This window comes from Ranitomeya variabilis, chromosome 2 (assembly GCF_051348905.1).
Source record: "Ranitomeya variabilis isolate aRanVar5 chromosome 2, aRanVar5.hap1, whole genome shotgun sequence".
Classification (NCBI taxonomy): domain Eukaryota; kingdom Metazoa; phylum Chordata; class Amphibia; order Anura; family Dendrobatidae; genus Ranitomeya; species Ranitomeya variabilis.
This window is the reverse complement of record NC_135233.1, coordinates 1,069,454,287-1,069,479,797: the sequence shown is the minus strand read 5'-3', so window position 1 is coordinate 1,069,479,797 and position 25,511 is coordinate 1,069,454,287. Positions and strand designations below refer to the sequence as shown.

The 25,511-nt window shown below is 48.0% G+C and overlaps 1 protein-coding gene across 2 annotated transcripts in view; it reads right to left on the bottom strand.

Annotated features, from left to right (window-relative positions):
• The window catches only part of CLIC5 (chloride intracellular channel 5), a 194,135-nt gene that overhangs the window by 74,924 nt on the left and 93,700 nt on the right, over nt 1-25,511 (bottom strand). Inside the window, exon 1 of one of the 2 annotated variants that reach the window (XM_077291571.1) lies at nt 21,082-21,574. The exons of the other annotated variant lie outside the window; for it this stretch is intronic. Coding sequence (XP_077147686.1) covers nt 21,082-21,138 — 57 coding nt within the window. The 5' untranslated portion in view covers nt 21,139-21,574. Of the gene's footprint in view, nt 1-21,081; nt 21,575-25,511 lie in introns of those variants that run through there. 2 annotated transcript variants of the gene reach the window in all.

Genomic DNA, 25,511 nt, shown 5'->3' with positions numbered 1-25,511 from the left:
AGTTTTCTAATGATGTCATCGCTTAGAGCTCGTGAGCTATGACATCATCAATCCCCTATAACCGGCTAAGCAAAAACCTTACTGACTTATAATGGGGCTATCATTTATAGTCGGGGCGTACATTGAAAAAATAGATAGAGTGCAGTAAAAGTAGATGACTTTTTGGGATATATTTTAAGTGTTGGGTATAATACGGGTCACACAGGGCAAGGTAAGAATGTTGTGGCCACGGCAGCTGTCCTTACCTGTCCTTCCATTCTCTATTTGCAGAGCAGTATCTGGTATCAGAGATATGTGATGACACATTGTAACGGCATGGCCCATTCCTCGGGGAACATTTAAGGTGCTTAAAGACTTGTCCCTTCAGACATTGTGACACCAAACTGTCTCATGTATCATCTAACAGGGAAGGTTAAAAATAGGAACTCGGAGCAGCGTCAGCACTGCGCACCGGCGGCCAGGGATGTGCGGCACCAGGTCACGGCTGCTCCGGAGCGTTATTTCTGCTGCTCCCATGACACTCCTGTGTAATAATGCTATAAAGTCCTGGCAGCCATACGTCAAACTTCACAACGTGTAGTCACCAGCCATAAACTGAGGTCAATAATACATTTATGTTCTGTAATAAATTCTGCACAGTTCCACAAACATCTAAAAATAGATTTTCATCATTTCGTCAACTAAACAATGGTTAATTGCTTTTCGGGCTGCATTTAACTAGGTTTAAAGGGGCAGTCCGATAGTTTGAAACCAGGAACAATCTAATTATTAGAGTATATGATAATAGTAAAGAGGAATACCCCATTCAACGGACAGCCGATGCTAACAGTGCCTCCTCCTCGGGAGGACTCTGGAGGACTCAGTGTGACCATATATTACACAGCACCTAATATATTTAACAAGACACAACGTAATGCCACGTTTTACCAGAAGTGGACGCTGCAGGAGAAACAGTGTCCTTCAACAATAACATTGGATCCTGAGAACAACCCCAGGAGAAATTGCCAATGACCCCTGTATTCTGATCTTTTGTACAGGTACTGGGATCTGGCCTGAGGATAAACAAGCCCTTTAAAAAAAACCTGTCCCTTTCTCCAAAAATTGAGTTAAATACCTTGTAAAAATCCCTGAGCGCCTCTGATTCTGCAGCTTTTTTCCGTTTTGCGCTGCGTCGCTCCATTGCACAGATATTCACTTTTGTTGCTTTTGGCGCACAGTATGTGAAATCTCTGCTCTGCAGTCCAACTGGGCGTTGCTTCAGAGTCTTCTCTGAAAGCGTGCACTTCCACCCCTCCCAATCAGGCAATGCCAATCACAGCTCGATGAGACTGATCAACTGCTTGATTAGCTGACGAGCTGTGACTGGCAGTGTCTGGGAGGGAGGGGAGAAAGCGTATACCTCAGAGAAGACTCTGAAGAAACGCCCAGTTGGACCGCAGGGCAGAGATTTCACATACCGCGCTCCAAAAGCAAAAAAAAAGTGACTCTACAAAGTAGCGACTCAGCACAAAACAGAAGAAAGAACTAGAAGTAGGGGAACGCCTGGATTTTTGTAAGGTATCTAGTTCAGTTTCTTTGGGGTTTTTTTGCAAGTGACAGTTCCTTTTTAACATTATTTTTTTGGGAAAGGATGATCAATGTATTTAGTAAAAAAAACAAAAAAAGTGTGTCTATAGTTCTTTTTAAATGAACTATCATGCCAAAGTTGAAAAAAAAGAACATCAAACCATAAAGAGAATATGAGCTCCATTCTGACTATAGTATGCTTTTTATTCTACTCCTAGCTGTTATCTTCAGGTACGTGAACACCATAATCTGTGTCAGAATCCGAGTAACTGGATTTGTCGCTGCTGATTTCCCTAAAGAGTTTTACATATTTACTTGAGAAACTTTCTGCTGCAACTTTGAACATAATGGTATTTAGCATATTGGGGGCCTACAGCCACCAGTAGGGGGAGCTAACTGCATTTTTACTTATACAGATCCCCCATCGAGCAGCAGCTAGTAGATGGGGAAGAATTTGAAGGGGTTGTCCAGGACACAGAGATTGAGGACCTATCTATAAGATTGGTGGTGGCTCCTCCACTATCAGCTATCTGTAGTGTCCGTTCACAGTGTGCAGAACTAGGGCAGCACAGCTCCATACACCATGTACTGGAGGTTCTCAGGTACTGCAGCTTAGACCACATTCACTTCAATAGGAGCTGAGCAGCAGTAACGATCATTCGGTTTGCGATCCTACATGATGGTGTCAGTCGTGGGCGAGTTTCCTCTGCTCCCGGGCTGATACGCCTCTCCTCACTTCCTCCGATAATCCTCACTCTGTTCTGCACATGATTCTTGCTTTACTCATTTCCTTTTAATCTTAACCGAAAATAAAAACAAATCCTATTGTCGCTGACTCTGATTATCACAGAACGTTTCATCCGCTGATCATCACTATATTATGTGAAGAAGAACATGGCCCTGATTAGGTGCAGGACATACGATTGCCAGGAGCCGGGCATCACACCGTCAATTATCGTTGTCTATGTTCTACATAGGTTCTCTATACGTTACTTGTATTAGAATGTTCTTCCCAGCTGCATTCATAATTCTGCTACTAAGGCCCCTGCTTATTCAGTGTCTGTACAGGCCCTGAACTCATGTGTATTGATATTTGCCTATTCTGAGTGCCCTTTACACCCTCACCTTGTTGCCCACCTTCTGAATCCACCATAGGACCCCGGAGCTCTGTCTTCACTGCTTTCCAGGAGGCTTATGCGTCCCAGAGAACATGTGCCTTGGGAGCCATCTTAAATGGTAAGAGCAGCAGCTGTTTTAGTGGACCCTCATACTTGTCCATTGTGATGTGCAGTCAACTGCAGCTTCTGTTACCAACTCATCACAATAGGTTTCAAGAGCGGTGGACATCACCTTTAACTGCCCCTCACAGTTAATAAGAAATACATTTATACTATCTCCCGATTCTCTGGGAGAGATGTGACAAACAAATTCTAACTGATGCAGAAAAACATTCCTGGATTTGGGACTGTATCCTGCTGTCCTGGGAGGTCGGAAGTACGTCCTGGTGTCAACTGTATCTGTGCCATCAAGGGTAGAGGAGGGAGATGTCAGCCTCCTGCTCCACCATCCATCCTGTGCGTCTGAGTCTCAGAGCAGCAGGCACAATCACAAATGTTTGGGGGCACTGTGAGGGAATCATACTGTGTGGGGGTACTGTGGGAGCATCATAATTTATAGAGGCCACTCAGTGGGGCATTATAATGTCGTGATGGCATCTTACTGTGTGTGGGACACTGTGACTGGAATTACAGTGGTGGCATGTGTAGGGGCACTGTGGGGGCATCATAATGTCTGAGGGCATCACAATGTGGGGGTATTATAATGTATGGGCATTGCAATGTGTAGAAGCATTATAATGTGTAGGGAGCACTGTGGGGGCATTTTACTGTTTGGGGTACTATGGGGATATAATATGGGCAGCATTGTGGCGGCATCATAATTTAAAGTAGACAGTGTATGAAGCATTATAATGTTGTGAGGGCATCTTACTGTGTGGGGGCCGCTGTGATGGGCATTATAATGTGTGGGAGCACTGTGGTGCCATAATGTGTAAGGGCACTGTGGGAGCACCATACTGTGTGGGAGACAATGTTGGTGGGGCATCATAATGTGTGTGGGGGTACTGTAGAAGCATTATAATGTTTAGGGGGTACTGTGGAGGTATTTTACTGTTTGGGATCACTATCGGGGCATCATAATGTGGGGGCACTGTGGTGGCATCATAATGTATAGAGGACACTGTGTGGGGCGTTATAATGTTGTGGGGGCATCTTACTGTGTGGGGGACACTGTGATGGGCATTATAATGTGTGGAAGCACTGTGGTGCCATAATGTGTAAGGGCACTGTGGGAGCACCATACTGTGTGGAGGACAATGTAGGGGGGCATCATGATGTGTGTGAGGGGGTGTCTTTTCGACATCACACTGTGTGCGGGGTCGTTATACTATGTGGGGAGCCATCATACATTGGGAGCCATGAAAGGGGTATTGCAGTGAATGGGGCTTCACAGGAGGCGCTATGTGTGTGGGCGCACAGAAAGGACTGGCGGGGGTTAGGGTCCGGTTCTTCTTTACAAGGCAATGAAAAGATCACTGCTTCCGCCATTCACACTCAAAGGAAACACAAGGTGCAAAAAGACAAATCCTGAGAATTAGGAACCACAACCTGAAGCAGAATGACTGAAGCCCGGCGGCGGAGCATGTCGCCCTTAACCCCTGAGTGCCCAGCCTGCTGCATGCCCTTCCCTTTCATCATGTGGGCCTTTTCTATGTTGTTGTTGTTGTTGTTGTCAGGGATGGGGTTACTAGGGAGGAAGCCAGATAAGACACCACAGAAGGTATTGGCTGATAAGAAGGCCTGGCCTGTGTCACTATGTAGAATTATGAGCCCTGGTCTTACACATGGCTGACTCTGTATACTGGTCTGCTTCTCCCAGATTACAGCCCTCATTATCTCCTCCGGTATATATTTACTCCCTCCGCAGTCACCTGTACGTGTGTATACAGATGTATACGGGTCCATGCACCAATCTCAGCAATGGTCAGGCATGGCAACATGCGCCAGCTCCCGACCCATCGTATACCATGCGCGCACACGTGTACGGCAACACGTTGGTCATATTACAAATTATGGGCCATACTTACCAATATTAAAGTTGGTGACATCGAGACATTTAAAGGGGTTGTCGTCGCAACTTCTCAAATGTGTTACAGCGCAGAGTTCTCGTAAAAACAAGCAACTTTGCAGTTTATCTTATGTTAAAAATCTTTTCAGTTCCCCAAGAACAGGAGAAGTTTTGATTCTATAGTTCACTGCTCGTTGCATAGGTTACCGGCCACCTCTGCAGTCTATCATAGGTGGCCGGTTTCCTAGGTAATGAGCGCCAATGCTCCATCACTGCTAACAGCATGGGAGAGCGCTCAGTTCGGACCAGTGGAGCGACCATGCCACGACCACTGTCAGTCTTCAAGAGCACAGCGCCACCGGGCAAACAGCGCAGTACACCGGAAGACAAAAGGCTAGAAAACCCCTTTAAGTCCCATTGCCCTCACCCTTGAGCTGCCCAGGAATCCCCACTTTGGGGTGGGATGTTAATAAACGCTGCACCCAAGTTTGCCCTAAATTTGACGGAACTGGATTTGGACAATCAGGATTGTTGGCAGCGATGTGTGCACCAAGGAGAAGTCGGCCATCTCCTGCAGGACTGAGAACATCAATACTAAGCAAGAATCAAAGGATCGAGGAGGTGATTTCATTTTCATTTCGGATATGATAAAGCCCCAAATTCTCCTGATGGGTTAATGGAGCGGCTGGGATAACATGCCTCATTAAGGGGATTCCATAATAATGGGTCACAGTGCCTCTCTCCACACACCATATGCATCAGACAGCAGCAGGGCCCAGTCTGGGACTGGTAAACCGGTCATCACCCATCTTTTTCCAAGGCAAGTGTAATTAATATAATGGGTGGATCTCTAACTTCGGTCTGCCTCACCTTAGATATTGATGGCATATCCACGACATATACTACAGAGGAGGAGGAGCTGTGCAGGTTAATATATACATTTGTGGTGAAAGGTTCAGTAGAACTTGTATTTTATATACTTTAAATCCCTGCTCTTACTATGCTTCGGAGTCCAGTGGGCAGTCCTAAACAGTGACTCACAGATAAGGAGTCTAGTGGGCGGTCCTAACCAGTGGCTTACAGACAAGGAGTCCAGTGGGCGGTCCTAACCAGTAACTTACAGACAAGGAGTCCAGTGGGTGATTCTAACCAGTGACTCACAGACAAGGAGTCCAGTGGGCGGTCCTAACTAGTGACAGACAGACAAGGAGTCCAGTGGGCGGTCCTAACTAGTGACTTACAGACAAGGAGTCCAGTGGGTGATTCTAACCAGTGACTCACAGACAAGGAGTCCAGTGGGCGGTCCTAACTAGTGACAGACAGACAAGGAGTCCAGTGGGTGGTCCTAACCAGTGACTCACAGACAAGGAGTACAGTGAGCAGTCCTAACCAGTGACTGACAGACAAGGAGTCCAGTGGGCGGTCCTAACCCGTGACTCACAGACAAGGAGTGCAGTGGTCGGTCCTAACCAGTGACTCACAGACAAGGAGTCCAGTGTGCAGTCCTAACTAGTGACTGACAGACAAGGAGTCCAGTGTGCGGTCCTAACTAATGACTGATGACAAGGAGTCCAGTGGGAGGTCCTAACCAATGACTGATAGACCAGTGGATGACACTAATCAGTGATTGACAATTAATCATTTATAAGCCCACTGGACTCCTAAGCAGTTAATGATTAAGGATGACCACCCACTGGACTCCTAAGCAATCAATTAAGGATGACCACCCACTGGACTCCTAAGCAGTCTGTCACTGAAAAGGACCACCCAGTGGACTCCTAAGGGGTCAATCTCTGAGAAGAACCACCCACTGGACTCCTAAGCAGTCAATTATTAAGGATAACCACCCACTGGACTCCTAAGCAATCAATTATTAAAGATGACCACCCACTGGACTCCTAAGCGGTCAATTATTAAGGATGACCACCCACTGGACTCCTAAGCAATCAATTATTAAAGATGACCACCCACTGGACTCCTAAGCGGTCAATTATTAAGGATGACCACCCACTGGACTCCTAAGCAGTCAATTATTAAGGATGACCACCCACTGGACTCCTAAGCAGTCAATTATTAAGGATGACCACCCACTGGACTCCTAAGCGGTCAATTATTAAGGATGACCACCCACTGGACTCCTAAGCAATCAATTATTAAAGATGACCACCCACTGGACTCCTAAGCGGTCAATTATTAAGGATGACCACCCACTGGACTCCTAAGCAGTCTCAGTCACTGAAAAGGACCACCCAGTGGACTCCTAAGGGGTCAATCTCTGAGAAGAACCACCCACTGGACTCCTAAGCAGTCAATTATTAAGGATAACCACCCACTGGACTCCTAAGCAATCAATTATTAAGGATGACCACCCACTGGACTCCTAAGCGGTCAATTATTAAGGATGACCACCCACTGGACTCCTAAGCGGTCAATTATTAAGGATGACCACCCACTGGACTCCTAAGCGGTCAATTATTAAGGATGACCACCCACTGGACTCCTAAGCGGTCAATTATTAAGGATGACCACCCACTGGACTCCTAAGCGGTCAATTATTAAGGATGACCACCCACTGGACTCCTAAGCAATCAATTATTAAGGATGACCACCCACTGGACTCCTAAGCAATCAATTATAAAGGATGACCACCCACTGGACTCCTAAGCAATCAATTATTAAGGATGACCACCCACTGGACTCCTAAGCAGTCAGTTATTAAGGCTGACCACCCACTGGACTCCTAAGCAGACAATTATTAAGGATGACCACCCACTGGACTCCTAAGCAATCAATTATTAAGGATGACCACCCACTGGACTCCTAAGCAATCAATTATAAAGGATGACCACCCACTGGACTCCTAAGCAATCAATTATTAAGGATGACCACCCACTGGACTCCTAAGCAGTCAATTATTAAGGATGACCACCCACTGGACTCCTAAGCAGTCAATTATTAAGGATGACCACCCACTGGACTCCTAAGCAATCAATTATTAAGGATGACCACCCACTGGACTCCTAAGCAGTCAATTATTAAGGATGACCACCCACTGGACTCCTAAGCAAAGTATGAGCAGGGATTACATCCATATAATATAAGTTATACTGACTCTCTCCTTGCAATCCTCCTACATATCAGTCAGCTCCGCTCCTCCTGCTCTGGACCATGCGTCCCACAGATCAGACACAAAGTGTAACCTGACAAGTTCCCTTTAAGCTCAGTCTGACATCTCGCTACCTTTTTCTCAGACCCAACACCTCTCCGACTTCCTTATGGTCACAGCAGGATCTCATCCTGAAACCTAATTGTCAGGTTTCTCTTCATTATATAACCAGGGGGGATTTTTGAGGGTTTTGATATTTTAACACTTTTTATACCCAACTCGACAGGATCTGCCATCATTTCTGGAACATGCGGATGCGCGGCCAGTCAGACCTTTCATACTAACCCCGGCGTGCCAGGTGGGGCCACTACTACCTAGGCCCCCTAGGCCCGCACCACCCATATGGTCAATATATCATCTGATTGGAATCACAAACCCCCTAGGACGCCCGTGGGGTAGAGCAGTGTGGCCTGATAGGGAAATGCAGTGATGACTGACGGCGGTCTATCTCCCCGGTCACAGACTGCCTGCAGCGGTCACAGACTGCCTGCAGCGGTCACAGACTGCCCGCACCGGTCAGGTGGGTGTAACCAAAACCTGACATGTCTGACATGGAATAGTTACAGGAAGGATTCCAGCGCATTGTTCGCTTCTCCATTGTAACATCACCTCAGTAATGATTAATGGCTGTTTGTGCAGGTGGAGCGGGGCTGTGCTGCTGCGCCCAGCTCCTACTGAAATCAGCTCACAGCTGCAACTGTGCTGCTTCTTAAAGGGGTATTCCAACAATACAATTGCCTCGGGGTTATCCTTGACGCTGATCTCTCCTTCAAACCACATATCCAAGTCCTTTCCACTTCCTGCCGACTTCAACTCAAAAATATTGCACGAATCCGTTCATTCCTCAACCAAGAATCTGCAAAAACCCTAGTCCATGCCCTCATCATCTCTCGTCTTGACTACTGCAACCTCCTGCTCTGTGGCCTCCCCTCAAACACTCTCGCACCCCTCCAATCTATTCTAAACTCTGCTGCCCGACTAATCCACCTGTCCCCCCGCTATTCTCTGGCCTCTCCCCTCTGTCAATCCCTTCACTGGCTCCCCATTGCCCAGAGACTCCAGTACAAAACCCTAACCATGACATACAAAGCCATCCACAACCTGTCTCCTCCATACATCTGTGACCTCGTCTCCCGGTACTTTCCTACACGCAGTGGCGTAGGAAAGGGGTGCGGGGGGGGCGGGCCGCCCCGGGCGGCACAATGCGGGGGGCGGCACAATGCGGGGGTGAGGTCGTCAGTCTGGCGTATCTAGGGGGGGGGGGCAGCCGGGGCATGTGCCCCGGCCGGGCGCAGTCGGGCCGCCTAAAGCGGCGGTCCGCAGTGTCCCCCCCGGCGGTTGCATTCTGCCGCCCCCGCACTGGGAGTCAGCTGTTCGCTGTGCCGACTGTCAAGCTGACAGCCGACACAGAGAAGCTGCGGCACGCCGGCTCCCAGTGTTCAATTGTACTGCATCTGAGATGCGAGTAGTACAATTGAGCTCTGACTTCCGGGTCAGAGCGACGCCAGCAACGTGATCAGGTCATGTGATCACGCTGCTGACGTCACTCACCTGCGCGGCAGAAGCAGAGCAGGAGACACAGAGCGGTGCTAAGTGCTCCAGTGGAGCTGAAGACACCGAAGGTGCAGGGGGGGATTTATTGTGGGGGGATTTACTGTGAGTGGGGATGGGGGGGATATATTGTGGGGGGGATTTTATGTGAGTGGGGATGGGGGGCATATATTGTGGGGGGATTTACTGTGAGTGGGAATGGGGGGGATTTTATGTGAGTGGGGATGGGGGGCATATATTGTGGGGGGATTTACTGTGAGTAGGAATGGGGGGGATATATTGTGGGGGGATTTACTGTGAGTGGGGATGGGGGGGGGATTTACTGTGAGTGGGGATGGGGGGGATATATTGTGGGGGGATTTACTGTGAGTGGGAATGGGGGGCATATATTGTGGGGGGATTTACTGTGAGTGGGGATGGGGGGGATATATTGTGGGGGGATTTACTGTGAGTGGGAATGGGGGGCATATATTGTGGGGGGATTTACTGTGAGTGGGGATGGGGGGATTTACTGTGAGTGGGGATGGGGGGGATATATTGTGGGGGGATTTTATGTGAGTGGGGATGGGGGGCATATATTGTGGGGGGGATTTACTGTGAGTGGGAATGGGGGGGATATATTGTGGGGGGATTTACTGTGAGTGGGGATGGGGGGCATATATTGTGGGGGGGATTTACTGTGAGTGGGGATGGGGGGCATATATTGTGGGGGGATTTACTGTGAGTGGGGATGGGGGGCATATATTGTGGGGGGATTTACTGTGAGTGGGGATGGGGGGCATATATTGTGGGGGGATTTAATGTGAGTGGGGATGGGGGATATATTGTGGGGGGATTTAATGTGAGTGGGGATGGGGGATATATTGTGGGGGGATTTAATGTGAGTGGGGATGGTGGGATATATTATTGGATGGGGGATATTTAATATGGGTGGAGATGGGATTTATTGTGGGGGGAGATTTAATGTGAGTAGGGAGGGGGGATTTATTGTGGGGGGGGATTTAATGTGAGTAGGGAGGGGGGATTTATTGTTGGGGGGAGATTTAATATGAGTGGAGATGGGGGGATTTATTGTGTGTGGGGAGAATTGGAGTGGAGATGGGGGATTGAATGTGTGTGGGAGGAGATTTGTCATGGGGATGGGGGGATTTAATGTGTGGGGGAGATCTAAGGACACAAAATGAAGAGCAAAGGGGGAGATGGGGGGGCATATATGAGGAAACAGTATGGGGGGATGGGTGCAGACAGTTTGGGGTCAAACAGGGGAATGTATGCGGACACAGTATGAGTAGCGATGTGAAAAACTTATGTGGACAGAATACGGGGAGTGAGGGTGTTGGGATGTGTGCATGCGTAGCATGGGGGACAGTGTAAGGGCACAGCCAGGAGGGGACAGTATACCAAGGAGGGGGAGTGTGATGAGAGAGTACAGTATAAATACTGGGCCCTATAGGGGGGACACAGTGTGAGAGGACAGTGTGAAGAGGGGGCCGGTATAGAAAGGGGAGGTCAGTGTGAAGAGCAAGTACCATAAGAGGGACAGTATGGGGGTCATATTTTATGCAGACAATATAGTGAGGGGCAATTTTTTATTCAGGAGCATTATAATGACATTTGTATCTTTAAGGGCGTCATGTGGAGATTTTCTGCAAAAGAGCAGAGAAGATGGAAGTCTGCAGAGACGGCTGTGGATGAGAAAACTCATCATGGGGTCTGGATAAGATGAAGAAAAGAAGGAGAACGACTCCAGAGACGACATCATCTATAAGGTACCTGGATGTGAAGGTTATGTGTGATACTAACTAACTCATGTTTTTATTTATGTTAGGAGCATTAAAGGGGATGTCCAGGTTTGTGATGAGTCTGCAGTCATTCTGTGTGACTGCAGACTTCTGAATTCTCCCAGTGCGCCCTGCACACTGTCAGGATTCTCTCGTGCCGGCGATTTACATACATGCAGTCACGTGCTGACTAGACATGTGTGGCCTCACTCAATGAAAACGAACTGAGCGAGGCCGGGCACGTCTAGTCGGAATGTGGTCAGAAGTATACAAATCCCATGCTTGTGCTGACATGACCGTCCACCGGCCAGGGAGAATCCTAAAAGTGTGCAATGCATTCGATGTGAGAATTCAGAAGCTGCGATGTCAGGATTCAGCTCTGCAGGTTCCAGTAGTCGACACATGGACACTTCACTCATATGCGGCTTTCATACTCATGGTCCTGTGACAACGAGCTTCTCTTCTGCTTCTCTCAGTTTTTACTGAACATTGGGAGCTTAAGGCAGAGGAGCTTGTCGGTACATGACTAAGGCTACTTTCACACTAGCGTCGGGAAAGACCCGTCGCTGTGCGTCGGGCCGACGTTCCCGACGCTAGCGTGGTCTCCGCCGCACAACGGGGGCAGCGGATGTATTTTTCCAACGCATCCGCTGCCCCATTGTGAGGTGCGGGGAGGTGGGGGCGGAGTTCCGGCCGCGCATGCGCGGTCGGAAAAAGCGGACCGTCGTGAGCAAAAAACGTTACATGTAACGTTTTTTTTCTCACGACGGTCCGCTACCACACGCCCAAGCGTCGCAAAACGGACGCGACGTTTGGCAATGCGTCGCAAATGCGTCGCTAATGTTAGTCTATGACGAAAAAACGTATCCAGCAAGAACTTTTGCTGGATGCGTATTTTCGGCAAAACGACGCATTTGCGACGTATTGCAGTTAACGCTAGTGTGAAAGTAGCCTAAGTGTGCAAATCGCATACATTCTGGGGGGGGGGGGCACCAAACTCGGGAACAGCCCCGGGCGGCAAAAGCTCTAGCTACGCCCCTGCCTACACGCAACCTCCGATCCTCACAAGATCTCCTTCTCTACTCCCCTCTTATCTCCTCTTCCCACAATCGTATACAAGATTTCTCTCGCGTATCACCCCTACTCTGGAACTCTCTACCACAACACATCAGACTCTCGCCTACCATCGAAACCTTCAAAAAGAACCTGAAGACCCACCTCTTCCGACAAGCCTACTACCTGCAGTAATCACCGATCAACCAAACCGCTGCACGACCAGCTCTATCCTCACCTACTGTATTCTCACCCATCCCTTGTAGACTGTGAGCCTTCGCGGGCAGGGTCCTCTCTCCTACTGTACCAGTTATGACTTGTATTGTTCAAGATTATTGTACTTGTTTTTATTATGTATACCCCTCCTCACTTGTAAAGCGCCATGGAATAAATGGCGCTATAACAATAAACAATAAATAATAATAATAATAATAATAATAATATAAGGTCACATCTCCCAGCTCCAGCTGACCGAGCGCTTCTTCGGCTCCGACAAAACTGTGACTGCTACAATCGTTTGGCGGCAGCGTTCACTTAATATTGCTTATGTCACGAACAGATAACAGTAAACACACTTTTTTTGCTTTATCCGGCACCCTAGGCCATTTATAATATAGTTCATGCGGAGATTTCTATTAATCTCACACATACATATGATAGGAAACCCAGGTGTAGGGGCTGTGGTGTAACAAGGGTTCAACCATACCTGGGTCATGGTCTCCCTTCCCCGTCACTTACTCTGGTCAATCACAGCCTGCATGAAGGGAATGTGGCAGCAGGTTTTTGCTATGTAATCTGAGAGCAGCATGATGTAGGCACAGAAAGCCTAATTCCAATGATGTATCATCTGCACAGTTTCAAAACAATCAGTGTTTTATCAGCAGGAGATTATCACTGCAGGACTAGGTGTCACATGCACAGCAGTCAGGCTAATCTGTGTAACCCCGCCCCCACCACTAATTGGCAGCTTACTGCTACCTTTTATGGTGTTTACTAAGAAGGCTCACAGGGTCCTATGTAAGATAGAAAAGGGAATTATTAATATCTGGTGGTACATAAGGGCCGATTATTAATATATGTAGACACAGGTGGGTGTCTTATTAATTAATGGAGGCATAGAAAGGGTCTTATTGACATGGAGGTACAGAAGGGGGCACTATTAATATATGGAGGCAGAGAAGGGGGCCTTATTAAAAAATGGAGGTATAGAAAGTATCTTATTAATGTATGGGGGGCAAGAAGTGTCCATTATTAATACATAGAGGCACATAGGGGGCCAACATGGATACAGTATATGGCGACACATAAGGAGCATTATTAATATATGGAGGCACATAGGGACCATTATTAAATATAGGGACCCTTAGTGATACAGTGGGGAAAATAAGTATTTTGATAAGTACGGCTGATTCTGTAAGTTTTCCCACCTACAAAGAATGCAGAGATCTGTCATTTTTATCATCGGTACACTTCACCTGTGAGAGACAGAATCTAAAAATAAAAAACAGAATATCACATTGTAGGATTTTTACATATTTAATTAGAATTTTATTGCCTGAAATAAGTATTTGATCACCGACCAACCAACCAGAAGAATTCTAAACCATTGCATATCCGTTATATTTTTATATGTCCCTCACTAATAATGTTAGTTGTCTGTGTTTTGGAGCTGTTAAATTAAAGGGTTAATTCATGGAAAAAACTGGCGTGGGCTCCCGCACAATTTTCTCCGCCAGAGTGGTAAAGCCAGTGACGGACGGCAGATATTAATAGCCTAGAGAGGGACCATGGTTATTGCCCCCCCCTGTCTAAAAACATCTGCCCCCAGCCACCCCAGAAAAGGCGCTGTAAAAGACTGGGGAATTAATGAAATGCAGGGAATGGAGTGGTGATGTCACCGAAGCTCCGCCCCATTGGCGGTATGAACTCTGTAGCGTGGGAAAGTTTCTGAATATTTTCCCACGCTACAGGGTTCATATGAGTTCATGCCGCCAGGAGGCGCAGCATCGGTGACATCGCCGCTAGTCACCGAAGCTCCGTTCCCTGCATTTCATTAATTCCCCAGTCTTTTACAGCCGGGAGCGGCCGCATTAGCACCGCTCCTGGTTGTAAAGTATTTAACCCCTTGAGATGAATTTACAGTGTGGGACATGACTGTACGGCGGACAGGTATGCGATATTGTTACTTTTTTATTTTGGAATTTTTTACAGGAGAATGAGGGCTTCAGTTGGATTGAGCATACAATAAAGATTTTAAAAACTTGTGTGTTTCTTTTTCATTATAAGACATTATTCTCTATTTATAGACTGTATATATGTTTTCACGAACATTTGAGCCCATGGATCCATTATATGTCCATTTTGCAAGCCGGCGAGAAAATCTCGCAATACGGATGCCATACGGATACTTTGATGCAAGGAAATCGCATCCTCGCATTGCACATGGATCACTGTTCATTAAACATTTGTGCGATTCTCGTCCATGTAAAACGGTCCGATTTTTTTATACGTTATGTGTGACGCCGGCCTAAGAAGCATCCTACTCTGCAAAGCTTCAACCTCTCCACCATGGGCAAGACCAATGAGCTGTCTAAGGACACCAGGGACAAAATTGTAGACCTGCACAAGGCTGGGATGGGCTACAGGACAGTAGGCAAGCTGCATGGTGAGAAGGCAACAACTGTTAGCACAATTAGAAAATGGATGCAACACAAGATGACTGTCAATCTTCCTCGGTCTGGGACTCCATGCAAGATCTCACCTTGTGGGGCAGGGATGATCCTGAGAAAGGTCAGGAATCAGCCCAGAACTACTAGGTAGAACCTGGTCAATGGCCTGAAAAGAGCTGGGCCACAGTCTCAAACATTACCATTAGTAACATACTACGCCAACATGGATTAAAATCCTGCAGGGCACATAGGTCCCCCAGCTCACAACAGCACATGTCCAGGCCCATTTGAAGTTCACCAATGGCCATCTGGATGATGCAGAGGAGACATGGGAAAAGGTCATGTGGTCAGATGAGACCAAAATAGAACTTTTTTTTATCAACTCCACTTGCTGTATTTGAAGGATGAGTACAAGCCCAAGAACAGCATCCCAACCGTGAAGCATGGTGGGGGAAACAGCAGACTTTGGGGGTGTTTTACTGCAAAGGGGGCAGAATAACTGCACTGTACTGAAGGGAGGATGGATGGGGTCATGTATTGTCTCCAGACCTGAACCCAATAGAAAATCTCTAGAGGGAGCTGAAACTCAATGTTGTCCAGGGACAGTCCCGAAACCTGAAAGATCTGGAGAAGAACTGTATGGAGGAGGGGGCCAAAATCTCTACTGCAGTTTGTGAAAACCTGATCAAGAATTACAGGAAACGTCTGACCTCTGTAATTGCAAACAAAGGATTCTGTACCAAATATTAAGTTCTGTTTTACTATTGTATCAAATATTTATTTCATGCAAAAAAAATGCAAATTAATTATTTAAAAATCCTACAATGTGATGTTATGGATTTTATTTTTAGATTCTGTCTCTCACAGGTAAAGTGTATCTACGATAAAAATTACAGATCTCTCCATTCTTTGCAAAATTGGCAGTGTATCAAATACTTATTTTCCCCAATGTATATGGAGGCACATAGGAGGCATTGTCAATGGGACATTTGAACAACACGGAGGGCCCGTAGTGCTCTAGTTACAACCATGCGTGGGGTCTCATTACAAGTGACACCTATAACTACAGTACAGACCTATATTCTAGGTTCTTCAAAGTAGCCACCTTTTGCTTTGATGACTGCTTTGCACACTCTTGGCATTCTCTTGATGAGCTTCAAGAGTTAGTCACCGGGAATTTTCTTCCAACAATCTTGAAGGAGTTCCCAGAGATGCTTAGCACTTGTTGGCCCTTTTGCCTTTACTCTGCGGTCCAGCTCACTCCAAACCATCTCGATTGGGTTCAGGTCTGGTGACTGTGGAGGCCAGGTCATCTGGCGTAGCACCCCATCACTCTCCTTCTTGGTCAAATAGCCCTTACACAGCCTGGAGGTGTGTTTGGGGTCATTGTCCTGCTGAAAAATAAATGATGGTCCAACTAAACGCAAACCGGATGGAATAGCATGCCGCTGCAAGATGCTGTGGTAGCCATGCTGGTTCAGTATGCCTTCAATTTTGAATAAATCCCCAACAGTGTCACCAGCAAAGCCCCCCCACACCATCACACCTCCTCCTCCATGCTTCATGGTGGGAACCAGGCATGTAGAGTCCATCCGTTCACCTTTTCTGCGTCGCACAAAGACACGGTGGTTGGAACCAAAGATCTCAAATTTGGACTCATCAGACCAAAGCACAGATTTCCACTGGTCTAATGTCCATTCCTTGTGTTCTTTAGGCCAAACAAGTCTCTTCTGCTTGTTGCCTGTCCTTAGCAGTGGTTTCCTAGCAGCTATTTTACCATGAAGGCCTGCTGCACAAAGTCTCCTCTTAACAGTTGTTGTAGATATGTGTCTGCTGCTAGAACTCTGTGTGGCATTGACCTGGTCTCTAATCTGAGCTGCTGTTAACCTGCGATTTCTGAGGCTGGTCACTCAGATAAACTTATCCTCAGAAGCAGAGGTGACTCTTGGTCTTCCTTTCCTGGGGCGGTCCTCATGTGAGCCAGTTTCTTTGTAGCGCTTGATGGTTTTTGCCACTGCACTTGGGGACACTTTCAAAGTTTTCCCAATTTTTCGGACTGACTGACCTTCATTTCTTAAAGTAATGATGGCCACTCGTTTTTCTTTACTTAGCTGCTTTTTTCTTGCCATAATACAAATTCTAACAGTCTATTCAGTAGGACTATCAGCTGTGTATCCACCAGACTTCTGCTCAACACAACTGACGGTCCCAACCCCATTTATAAGGCAAGAAATCCCACTTATTAAACCTGACAGGGCACACCTGTGAAGTGAAAACGATTCCTGGTGACTACCTCTTGAAGCTCATCAAGAGAATGCCAAGAGTGTGCAAAGCAGTCATCAAAGCAAAAGGTGGCTACTTTGAAGAACCTAGAATATAAGACATAATTTCAGTTGTTTCACACTTTTTTGTTAAGTATATAATTCCACATGTGTTAATTCATAGTTTTGATGCCTTCAGTGTGAATTTACAATTTTCATAGTCATGAAAATACAGAAAAATCTTTAAATGAGAACGTGTGTCCAAACTTTTGGTCTGTACTGTATGTCAACAGGGATATGAAATATCTCTCCATGATTCATGCAAATACAGAAATTTGGCTGCAGACACGGTCATGTTCCCCTGCCGGTCTGGAGTTGATCTCCGCACCTGCATAACGTGTGGAGCTGCAGTGTTTCCTGTTGTTGGTTCAGACATAGTGCACAAGGTACAGGACCGTGAGTAATGAGCGTGATCTGGAAAAGTCACCGGATATTATTAGCCTCAGTGTAGAGAGGATTCAAGTGTCTAAATCGATTCTCCTGCCCATTATTTTGCAGGCCCAGTGGTCAACAGGGGAGGCTTATAGGAGGTGCAGAGGATACAGTCAATTCAGGGCCCTGAAGCCTAAGGGAGCGCAAATCCCACCGTCCAGGGCACATGATGGAGGAGAACCAGTAATACTCACATATTTTTTGCCATGAAATCATGTTATGTGTTATTATTACTGTTTTGTTCTGTATTCCTGTATCTGTGGATGGAGATCATTCTAGAGCCTCAGCGGAGAACTCCGGCAAACAGGCAAACTGGGCAGTTGCAAAGGGCACCAGAAAAATCATCGGCTCTTTATAGTAAACTGAGCATCATGTGGCTTCCAAATCACACCAATCCAGAACTTCTTTTTATAATATTATAAAATGGGGGGGGATTTTAAAGGAGTTATTAAGTTTAGGAGAAATATTTTAATAACGGTGGTTAATAAAGCAAATGGAGAGAAGTGGAAACAGGACCCTCTCATCTATTACCCAGAAAGGTAAACGAATACTAAGAGCACCTGATGTGCATTACACAGACCAATTGTTTAATGTTTTTTTCCACCTTTGGGTGGCGCTTAATTACAATTGAGCACGGTAAATCCTGTTCAGGACTCTCATCCATTACCGAGACCCACAAAGGGCATCCCTTGATGCGGAGGACCCAGCACATCCATCCATTATATACCCAGTAAATGTGAATTTGAACGGTGTAATACCTAATTTCTCCTGTGGCGGCACTGTTGGGAAACCCTTACTACTGGAAATCGCCACCGATCACTACAGATCTCTAAGATTCCCAGGAGTGGAAAATCCCATTAACATTGGAGTATGAACTCCTACAAAGCCAAAAAATAAGGCAAAATGCATCCAAGCTGGGAATCAAATGCCATAGTGGAAATCACGAGACTCACTTGGACAAGAAAAGAACCCCAGGGGTTTAGCTACCAATCATGAAAATTTCTCACTCCCCTCAAAAAAAAAGTAATTAGCCTATGTATAATGGCACCATTACAGGCATATCTGGACCATTCTAAAATGAACCCAAACAGTATGAGCGGACTTGGAAGCAGAGGAGTAACTGTAGGGGACCGCAGCGTCTGATTTCTCCTACTCCTGCACTAAATTAGAAGCACCTCACCTTCATGTTAAACAGTGTAAGTTTCTTTTAGCAGTGCAGGGGTTAATATGCTCAGTTCAGAGCTCCTGGAAGCTTTCCTACATTAAGGCTCTCAGCTGTTCACTGTTAGCCACTCTTACATAGAGTGGGCCCTGGCTAGCACTCATTGTCAGAGTTAGCTTGTGCTGCATGGCTGGAGGTTGTTGGTTATTATTGGTGGTTTTATCAGTGACTGTTGCTAGGTTTTGAGTGTGCGATATTTTCCTTTCTTCTCCTAGTTTGGCTTCACCCCATGCTCCACTCCCCGGTGTATAAGTCTGTTGTTTCTGTGAGTGTATTGTATAGTTGGTATTTTTCTTTATCCCTATTCATATTACCTTGTTAGTCTGGTTGGTGTATTACGGTACACTACTACTCCCCTCTTCCCTGGGTGGGGGAAGGGTACAGACTGAGGGTGGATTCAGGCAAGGAACGTGGCCCTGGCATCTTCACCATCAGAAGTAGCAGGGAGAGCTAGGATGCCCCTAGCATTAGGGACAGGGAAGGATCCTTAAAGTTACCCCTCTGCACTTGAAGCTCTTATACCTGTCCAAAAACCAACCCGTCCAACCTCACCTGCGACAAAAGTCACACTTAATTCATATTTTGCAGTAACTTTGTGAGATTATGAAATTTCGCACGAATATGGGTGACCGGGGACCAAAGAAAATGCAAGTGCCACATTTCTACCAAAGCAGTGACTTAAGCAGGGAGATTTGACAGGACAGTCACATGATGCCATTTGCTCTACATGACTTGTTTCTGCCTGGGATAACCTGACCGCACACGTTTCATAGGAGACGTTTCATCACTGCCCTCCGAACAGCAGGGGCAGACAGCACTGATACGGTCACGAGACGATTCTGACCACATAATTAGGGTTGTCCCACAGGGGAGGTGACAAGTTGCTGATTGCTGGATGTCCTCCTGGTTGGACCTCCACAGATCACAAAGATGGCAGTGTGCACGCTTGGCTGCCAATCCACAACATTGGCACAGTTCTCGTAATAATAGGCGTCAGAACAACGGATTACCGGACTATCAGACTTTCTGGATTATTGGATGCCGGACGATAAGAATTTAAGTCTTAATTAATTCACAGTTTAACATATAGACGGATAATTGATAAATTAAGAGTGGGAACAACCCTCCTTTATATAAGAATGTTGCTATTTTGGCATCTATTAAAATCCTATTGGCGTAAGCATAAAGGAACTTAATAATAATAATAATAATAATAATAATAATAATAATAATGTCATCACTGATATAAACTATTAGATTGTTATTTGTAATAATAGTGATTGTAACAGTAGATGTAACAGAACAGTATTGTATTATTTGTGCTATCATTTTTTATTAGTATTATTACATTATCATATTAGTTGTGATATATATTTGTTATCATAACTATTTTTAGCATTATTGCATTAATTCATTATTTGTTAATAATAATAATTAATACGAATTATTACATTAGGCTATTATATCATTTTGTGCTATTATTATTTTTAATAATAATTTTCATAATTATTATAACTTTTATTGAGAACAAAAAATATTAATGCAAAAATAAAATGAAAAGATAATGACAATAAAAAGCACGATTAATATGGCAATGTAATAATACTAATAATATTGGTAATACAAATAATAGCACAAATACTTGGTATTAATTTTATTTTTTTATTATTAATATTATATTTAGAGTTCTAATTTATAATAATGATAATATAAATTGTAATTATTGACATTATTACTACTTTATTACTTATTATTATTATTATTATTATTAATAATAATAATAATAATAATGGTAATTATTATTATATTACATTATATTATTTTGTGATGATATTATATCTAAAAAATGATGATAATAATAATTCTTTAAAGCAAAATAAAATACTAATTCAGGAGCCAAATAAAAAAATATTGAAACATGTGTAAGGCCAAAAAATGATATAAAAAAAAACAACGTACAGTGTATGCAGGGCACCTGAAAACAGTAGCTGCCCCCCATCTCCCATTGTCTCAGCCAAGACGGTCAGGTCTAACTTATAATTAAAATTCCTAACAAGTCTAGAAACAAGAACTCCGCGCATACAAAAGAACAACAAAACCAAACACAACACAAAAAAAATAAAATAAAATAAAAAGTGCCTGGCCCACTAAAATAAGAGACTGTTGGGCATTCTTGGAGCCAGTAAGGACTTACCTTTACAAAGAGTTCAATTTCTGGGTCCTTCTCTCCATTAGGAGTGCTATCGGACATTTTGGGTCAAATTTACAGTCTTTTTTTCGATTTTTTTTGTAGTAAAGCAAAAAATAATAAAATAAAAAATAAAAAATGAGAAATTAATTTAAAAAATCAAATTAAATAAAAATAAAAATAAATCCACTAGAGCCTTTGCAGTAAATTAGCCCCTGACTAGGTGAGATTTAGGAGGCATCTTCAGGTTTGGAGATCAGTAGAAGACCTGAATTGTTCGCAGGAGAGGGAGCAGTCATGATCAGAGAGCAACAAGTCCCCAGCTGGATACTGTATCCTCATGTGTCAGTGATCAGTTCACACTGACAGCCAGAAATAGCCCAGAGCTGGAGAGGAGCAGAGGAGTGGCCCAGGGGAGGGCTGTGTGCACCCAGAGAGCAGTGCCAGGCTGCCCCTCCCTGCACAGTGTGCACACTGACAGCATGGCCTCCCTGCACACTGACAGCATGGCCTCCCTGCACACTGACAGCATGTCCTCCCTGCACAGTGCCAGGCTGCCCCCTCCCTGCACACTGACAGCATGGCCTCCCTGCACAGTGCCAGGCTGCCCCCTCCCTGCACACTGACAGCATGTTCGCCCTGCACAGTGCCAGGCTGCCCCCTCCCTGCACACTGACAGCATGTCCTCCCTGCACAGTGCCAGGCTGCCCCCTCCCTGCACACTGACAGCATGTCCTCCCTGCACAGTGCCAGGCTGCCCACTCCCTGCACACTGACAGCATGTCCTCCCTGCACAGTGCCAGGCTGCCCCCTCCCTGCACACTGACAGCATGGCCTCCCTGCACAGTGCCAGGCTGCCCCCTCCCTGCACACTGACAGCATGTTCGCCCTGCACAGTGCCAGGCTGCCCCCTCCCTGCACACTGACAGCATGTCCTCCCTGCACAGTGCCAGGCTGCCCCCTCCCTGCACACTGACAGCATGTCCTCCCTGCACAGTGCCAGGCTGCCCCCTCCCTGCACACTCACAGCATGTCCTCCCTGCACAGTGCCAGGCTGCCCCCTCCCTGCACACTCACAGCATGTCCTCCCTGCACAGTGCCAGGCTGCCCCCTCCCTGCACACTCACAGCATGTCCTCCCTGCACAGTGCCAGGCTGCCCCCTCCCTGCACACTGACAGCATGTCCTTCCTGCACAGTGCCAGGCTGCCCCCTCCCTGCACACTGACAGCATGTCCTCCCTGCACAGTGCCAGGCTGCCCCCTCCCTGCGCACTGACAGCATGTCCTCCCTGCACAGTGCCAGGCTGCCCCCTCCCTGCGCACTCACAGCATGTCCTCCCTGCACAGTGCCAGGCTGCCCCCTCCCTGTGCACTGACAGCATGTCGTCCCTGCACAGTGCCAGGCTGCCCCCTCCCTGCGCACTGACAGCATGTCCTCCCTGCACAGTGCCAGGCTGCCCCCTCCCTGCACACTGACAGCATGTCCTCCCTGCACAGTGCCAGGCTGCCCCCTCCCTGCACACTGACAGCATGTCCTCCCTGCACAGTGCCAGGCTGCCCCCTCCCTGCACACTGACAGCATGTCCTCCCTGCACAGTGCCAGGCTGCCCCCTCCCTGCACACTGACAGCATGTTCGCCCTGCACAGTGCCAGGCTGCCCCCTCCCTGCACACTGACAGCATGTCCTCCCTGCACAGTGCCAGGCTGCCCCCTCCCTGCACACTCACAGCATGTCCTCCCTGCACAGTGCCAGGCTGCCCCCTCCCTGCACACTGACAGCATGTCCTCCCTGCACAGTGCCAGGCTGCCCCCTCCCTGCACACTGACAGCATGTTCGCCCTGCACAGTGCCAGGCTGCCCCCTCCCTGCACACTGACAGCATGTCCTCCCTGCACAGTGCCAGGCTGCCCCCTCCCTGCACACTGACAGCATGTCCTCCCTGCACAGTGCCAGGCTGCCCCCTCCCTGCACACTGACAGCATGTCCTCCCTGCACAGTGCCAGGCTGCCCCCTCCCTGCACACTGACAGCATGTTCGCCCTGCACAGTGCCAGGCTGCCCCCTCCCTGCACACTGACAGCATGTCCTCCCTGCACAGTGCCAGGCTGCCCCCTCCCTGCACACTGACAGCATGTCCTCCCTGCACAGTGCCAGGCTGCCCCCTCCCTGCACACTGACAGCATGTCCTCTCTGCACAGTGCCAGGCTGCCCCCTCCCTGCACACTGACAGCATGTCCTCTCTGCACAGTGCCAGGCTGCCCCCTCCCTGCACACTGACAGAATGTCCTCCCTGCACAGTGCCAGGCTGCCCCCTCCCTGCACACTGACAGAATGTCCTCCCTGCACAGTGCCAGGCTGCCCACTCCCTGCACACTGACAGCATGTCCGCCCTGCACAGTGCCAGGCTGCCCCCTCCCTGCACACTGACAGCATGTCCTCCCTGCACAGTGCCAGGCTGCCCCCTCCCTGCACACTGACAGCATGTTCGCCCTGCACAGTGCCAGGCTGCCCCCTCCCTGCACACTGACAGCATGTCCTCCCTGCACAGTGCCAGGCTGCCCACTCCCTGCACACTGACAGCATGTCCGCCCTGCACAGTGCCAGGCTGCCCCCTCCCTGCACACTGACAGCATGTCCGCCCTGCACAGTGCCAGGCTGCCCCCTCCCTGCACACTGACAGCATGTCCTCCCTGCACAGTGCCAGGCTGCCCCCTCCCTGCACACTGACAGCATGTTCGCCCTGCACAGTGCCAGGCTGCCCCCTCCCTGCACACTGACAGCATGTCCTCTCTGCACAGTGCCAGGCTGCCCCCTCCCTGCACACTGACAGCATGTCCTCCCTGCACAGTGCCAGGCTGCCCCCTCCCTGCACACTGACAGAATGTCCTCCCTGCACAGTGCCAGGCTGCCCCCTCCCTGCACACTGACAGAATGTCCTCCCTGCACAGTGCCAGGCTGCCCACTCCCTGCACACTGACAGCATGTCCGCCCTGCACAGTGCCAGGCTGCCCCCTCCCTGCACACTGACAGCATGTCCTCCCTGCACACTAACAGGCTGCCCCCTCCCTGCACACTGACAGCATGTCCTCCCTGCACAGTGCCAGGCTGCCCCCTCCCTGCACACTGACAGCATGTCCTCCCTGCACAGTTCCAGGCTGCCCCCTCCCTGCACACTGACAGCATGTCCTCCCTGCACAGTGCCAGGCTGCCCCCTCCCTGCACACTGACAGCATGTCCTTCCTGCACAGTGCCAGGCTGCCCCCTCCCTGCACACTGACAGTATGTCCTCCCTGCACAGTGCCAGGCTGCCCCCTCCCTGCACACTGACAGCATGTCCTCCCTGCACAGTGCCAGGCTGCCCCCTCCCTGCACACTGACAGCATGTTCGCCCTGCACAGTGCCAGGCTGCCCCCTCCCTGCACACTGACAGCATGTTCGCCCTGCACAGTGCCAGGCTGCCCCCTCCCTGCACACTGACAGCATGTCCTCCCTGCACAGTGCCAGGCTGCCCCCTCCCTGCACACTGACAGCATGTCCTCCCTGCACAGTGCCAGGCTGCCCCCTCCCTGCACACTGACAGCATGTCCTCCCTGCACAGTGCCAGGCTGCCCACTCCCTGCACACTGACAGCATGTCCTCCCTGCACACTAACAGGCTGCCCCCTCCCTGCACACTGACAGCATGTCCTCCCTGCACACTGACAGGCTGCCCCCTCCCTGCACACTGACAGCATGTCCTCCCTGCACACTGACAGCATGTGCTCCCTGCACACTGACAGCATGTCGTCCCTGCGCAGTGCCAGGCTGCCCCTCCCTGCACACTGACGGCATGTCCTCCCTGCACACTGACAGCATGTCGTCCCTGCACAGTGCCAGGCTGCCCCCTCCCTGCACACTGACAGCATGTCCTCCCTGCACAGTGCCAGGCTGCCCCCTCCCTGCACACTGACAGCATGTCCTCCCTGCACACTGACAGCATGTCCTCACTGCACAGTGCCAGGCTGCCCCCTCCCTGCACCCTGACAGCATGTCCTCCCTGCACACTGACAGCATGTCCTCCCTGCACAGTGGCAGGCTGCCCCCTCCCTGCACACTGACAGCATGTCCTCCCTGCACAGTGCCAGGCTGCCCCCTCCCTGCACAGTGTGCACACTGACAGCATGTCCTGTCTGCCACGCACAGCGATACAAATCGTTACATTACTAGATATTTACATATGTTGCACATAAATATTTACAATGTTTAAAATCATTAAAAAAAAGTGCAGAATTTGAAGTCAAAAAGTTTTATTAAACATATGGGCAAAGTTGTAAAAAAATGGTAAATGTTGATGCTTCTAATTGATGGGATGTGTTTGCATCAGGAAAGCTATGGCCAGGTTCAGCAAAATGCAGATTTTATCAATAATTTTGGCAACATAATCTAATATATAAAGCTG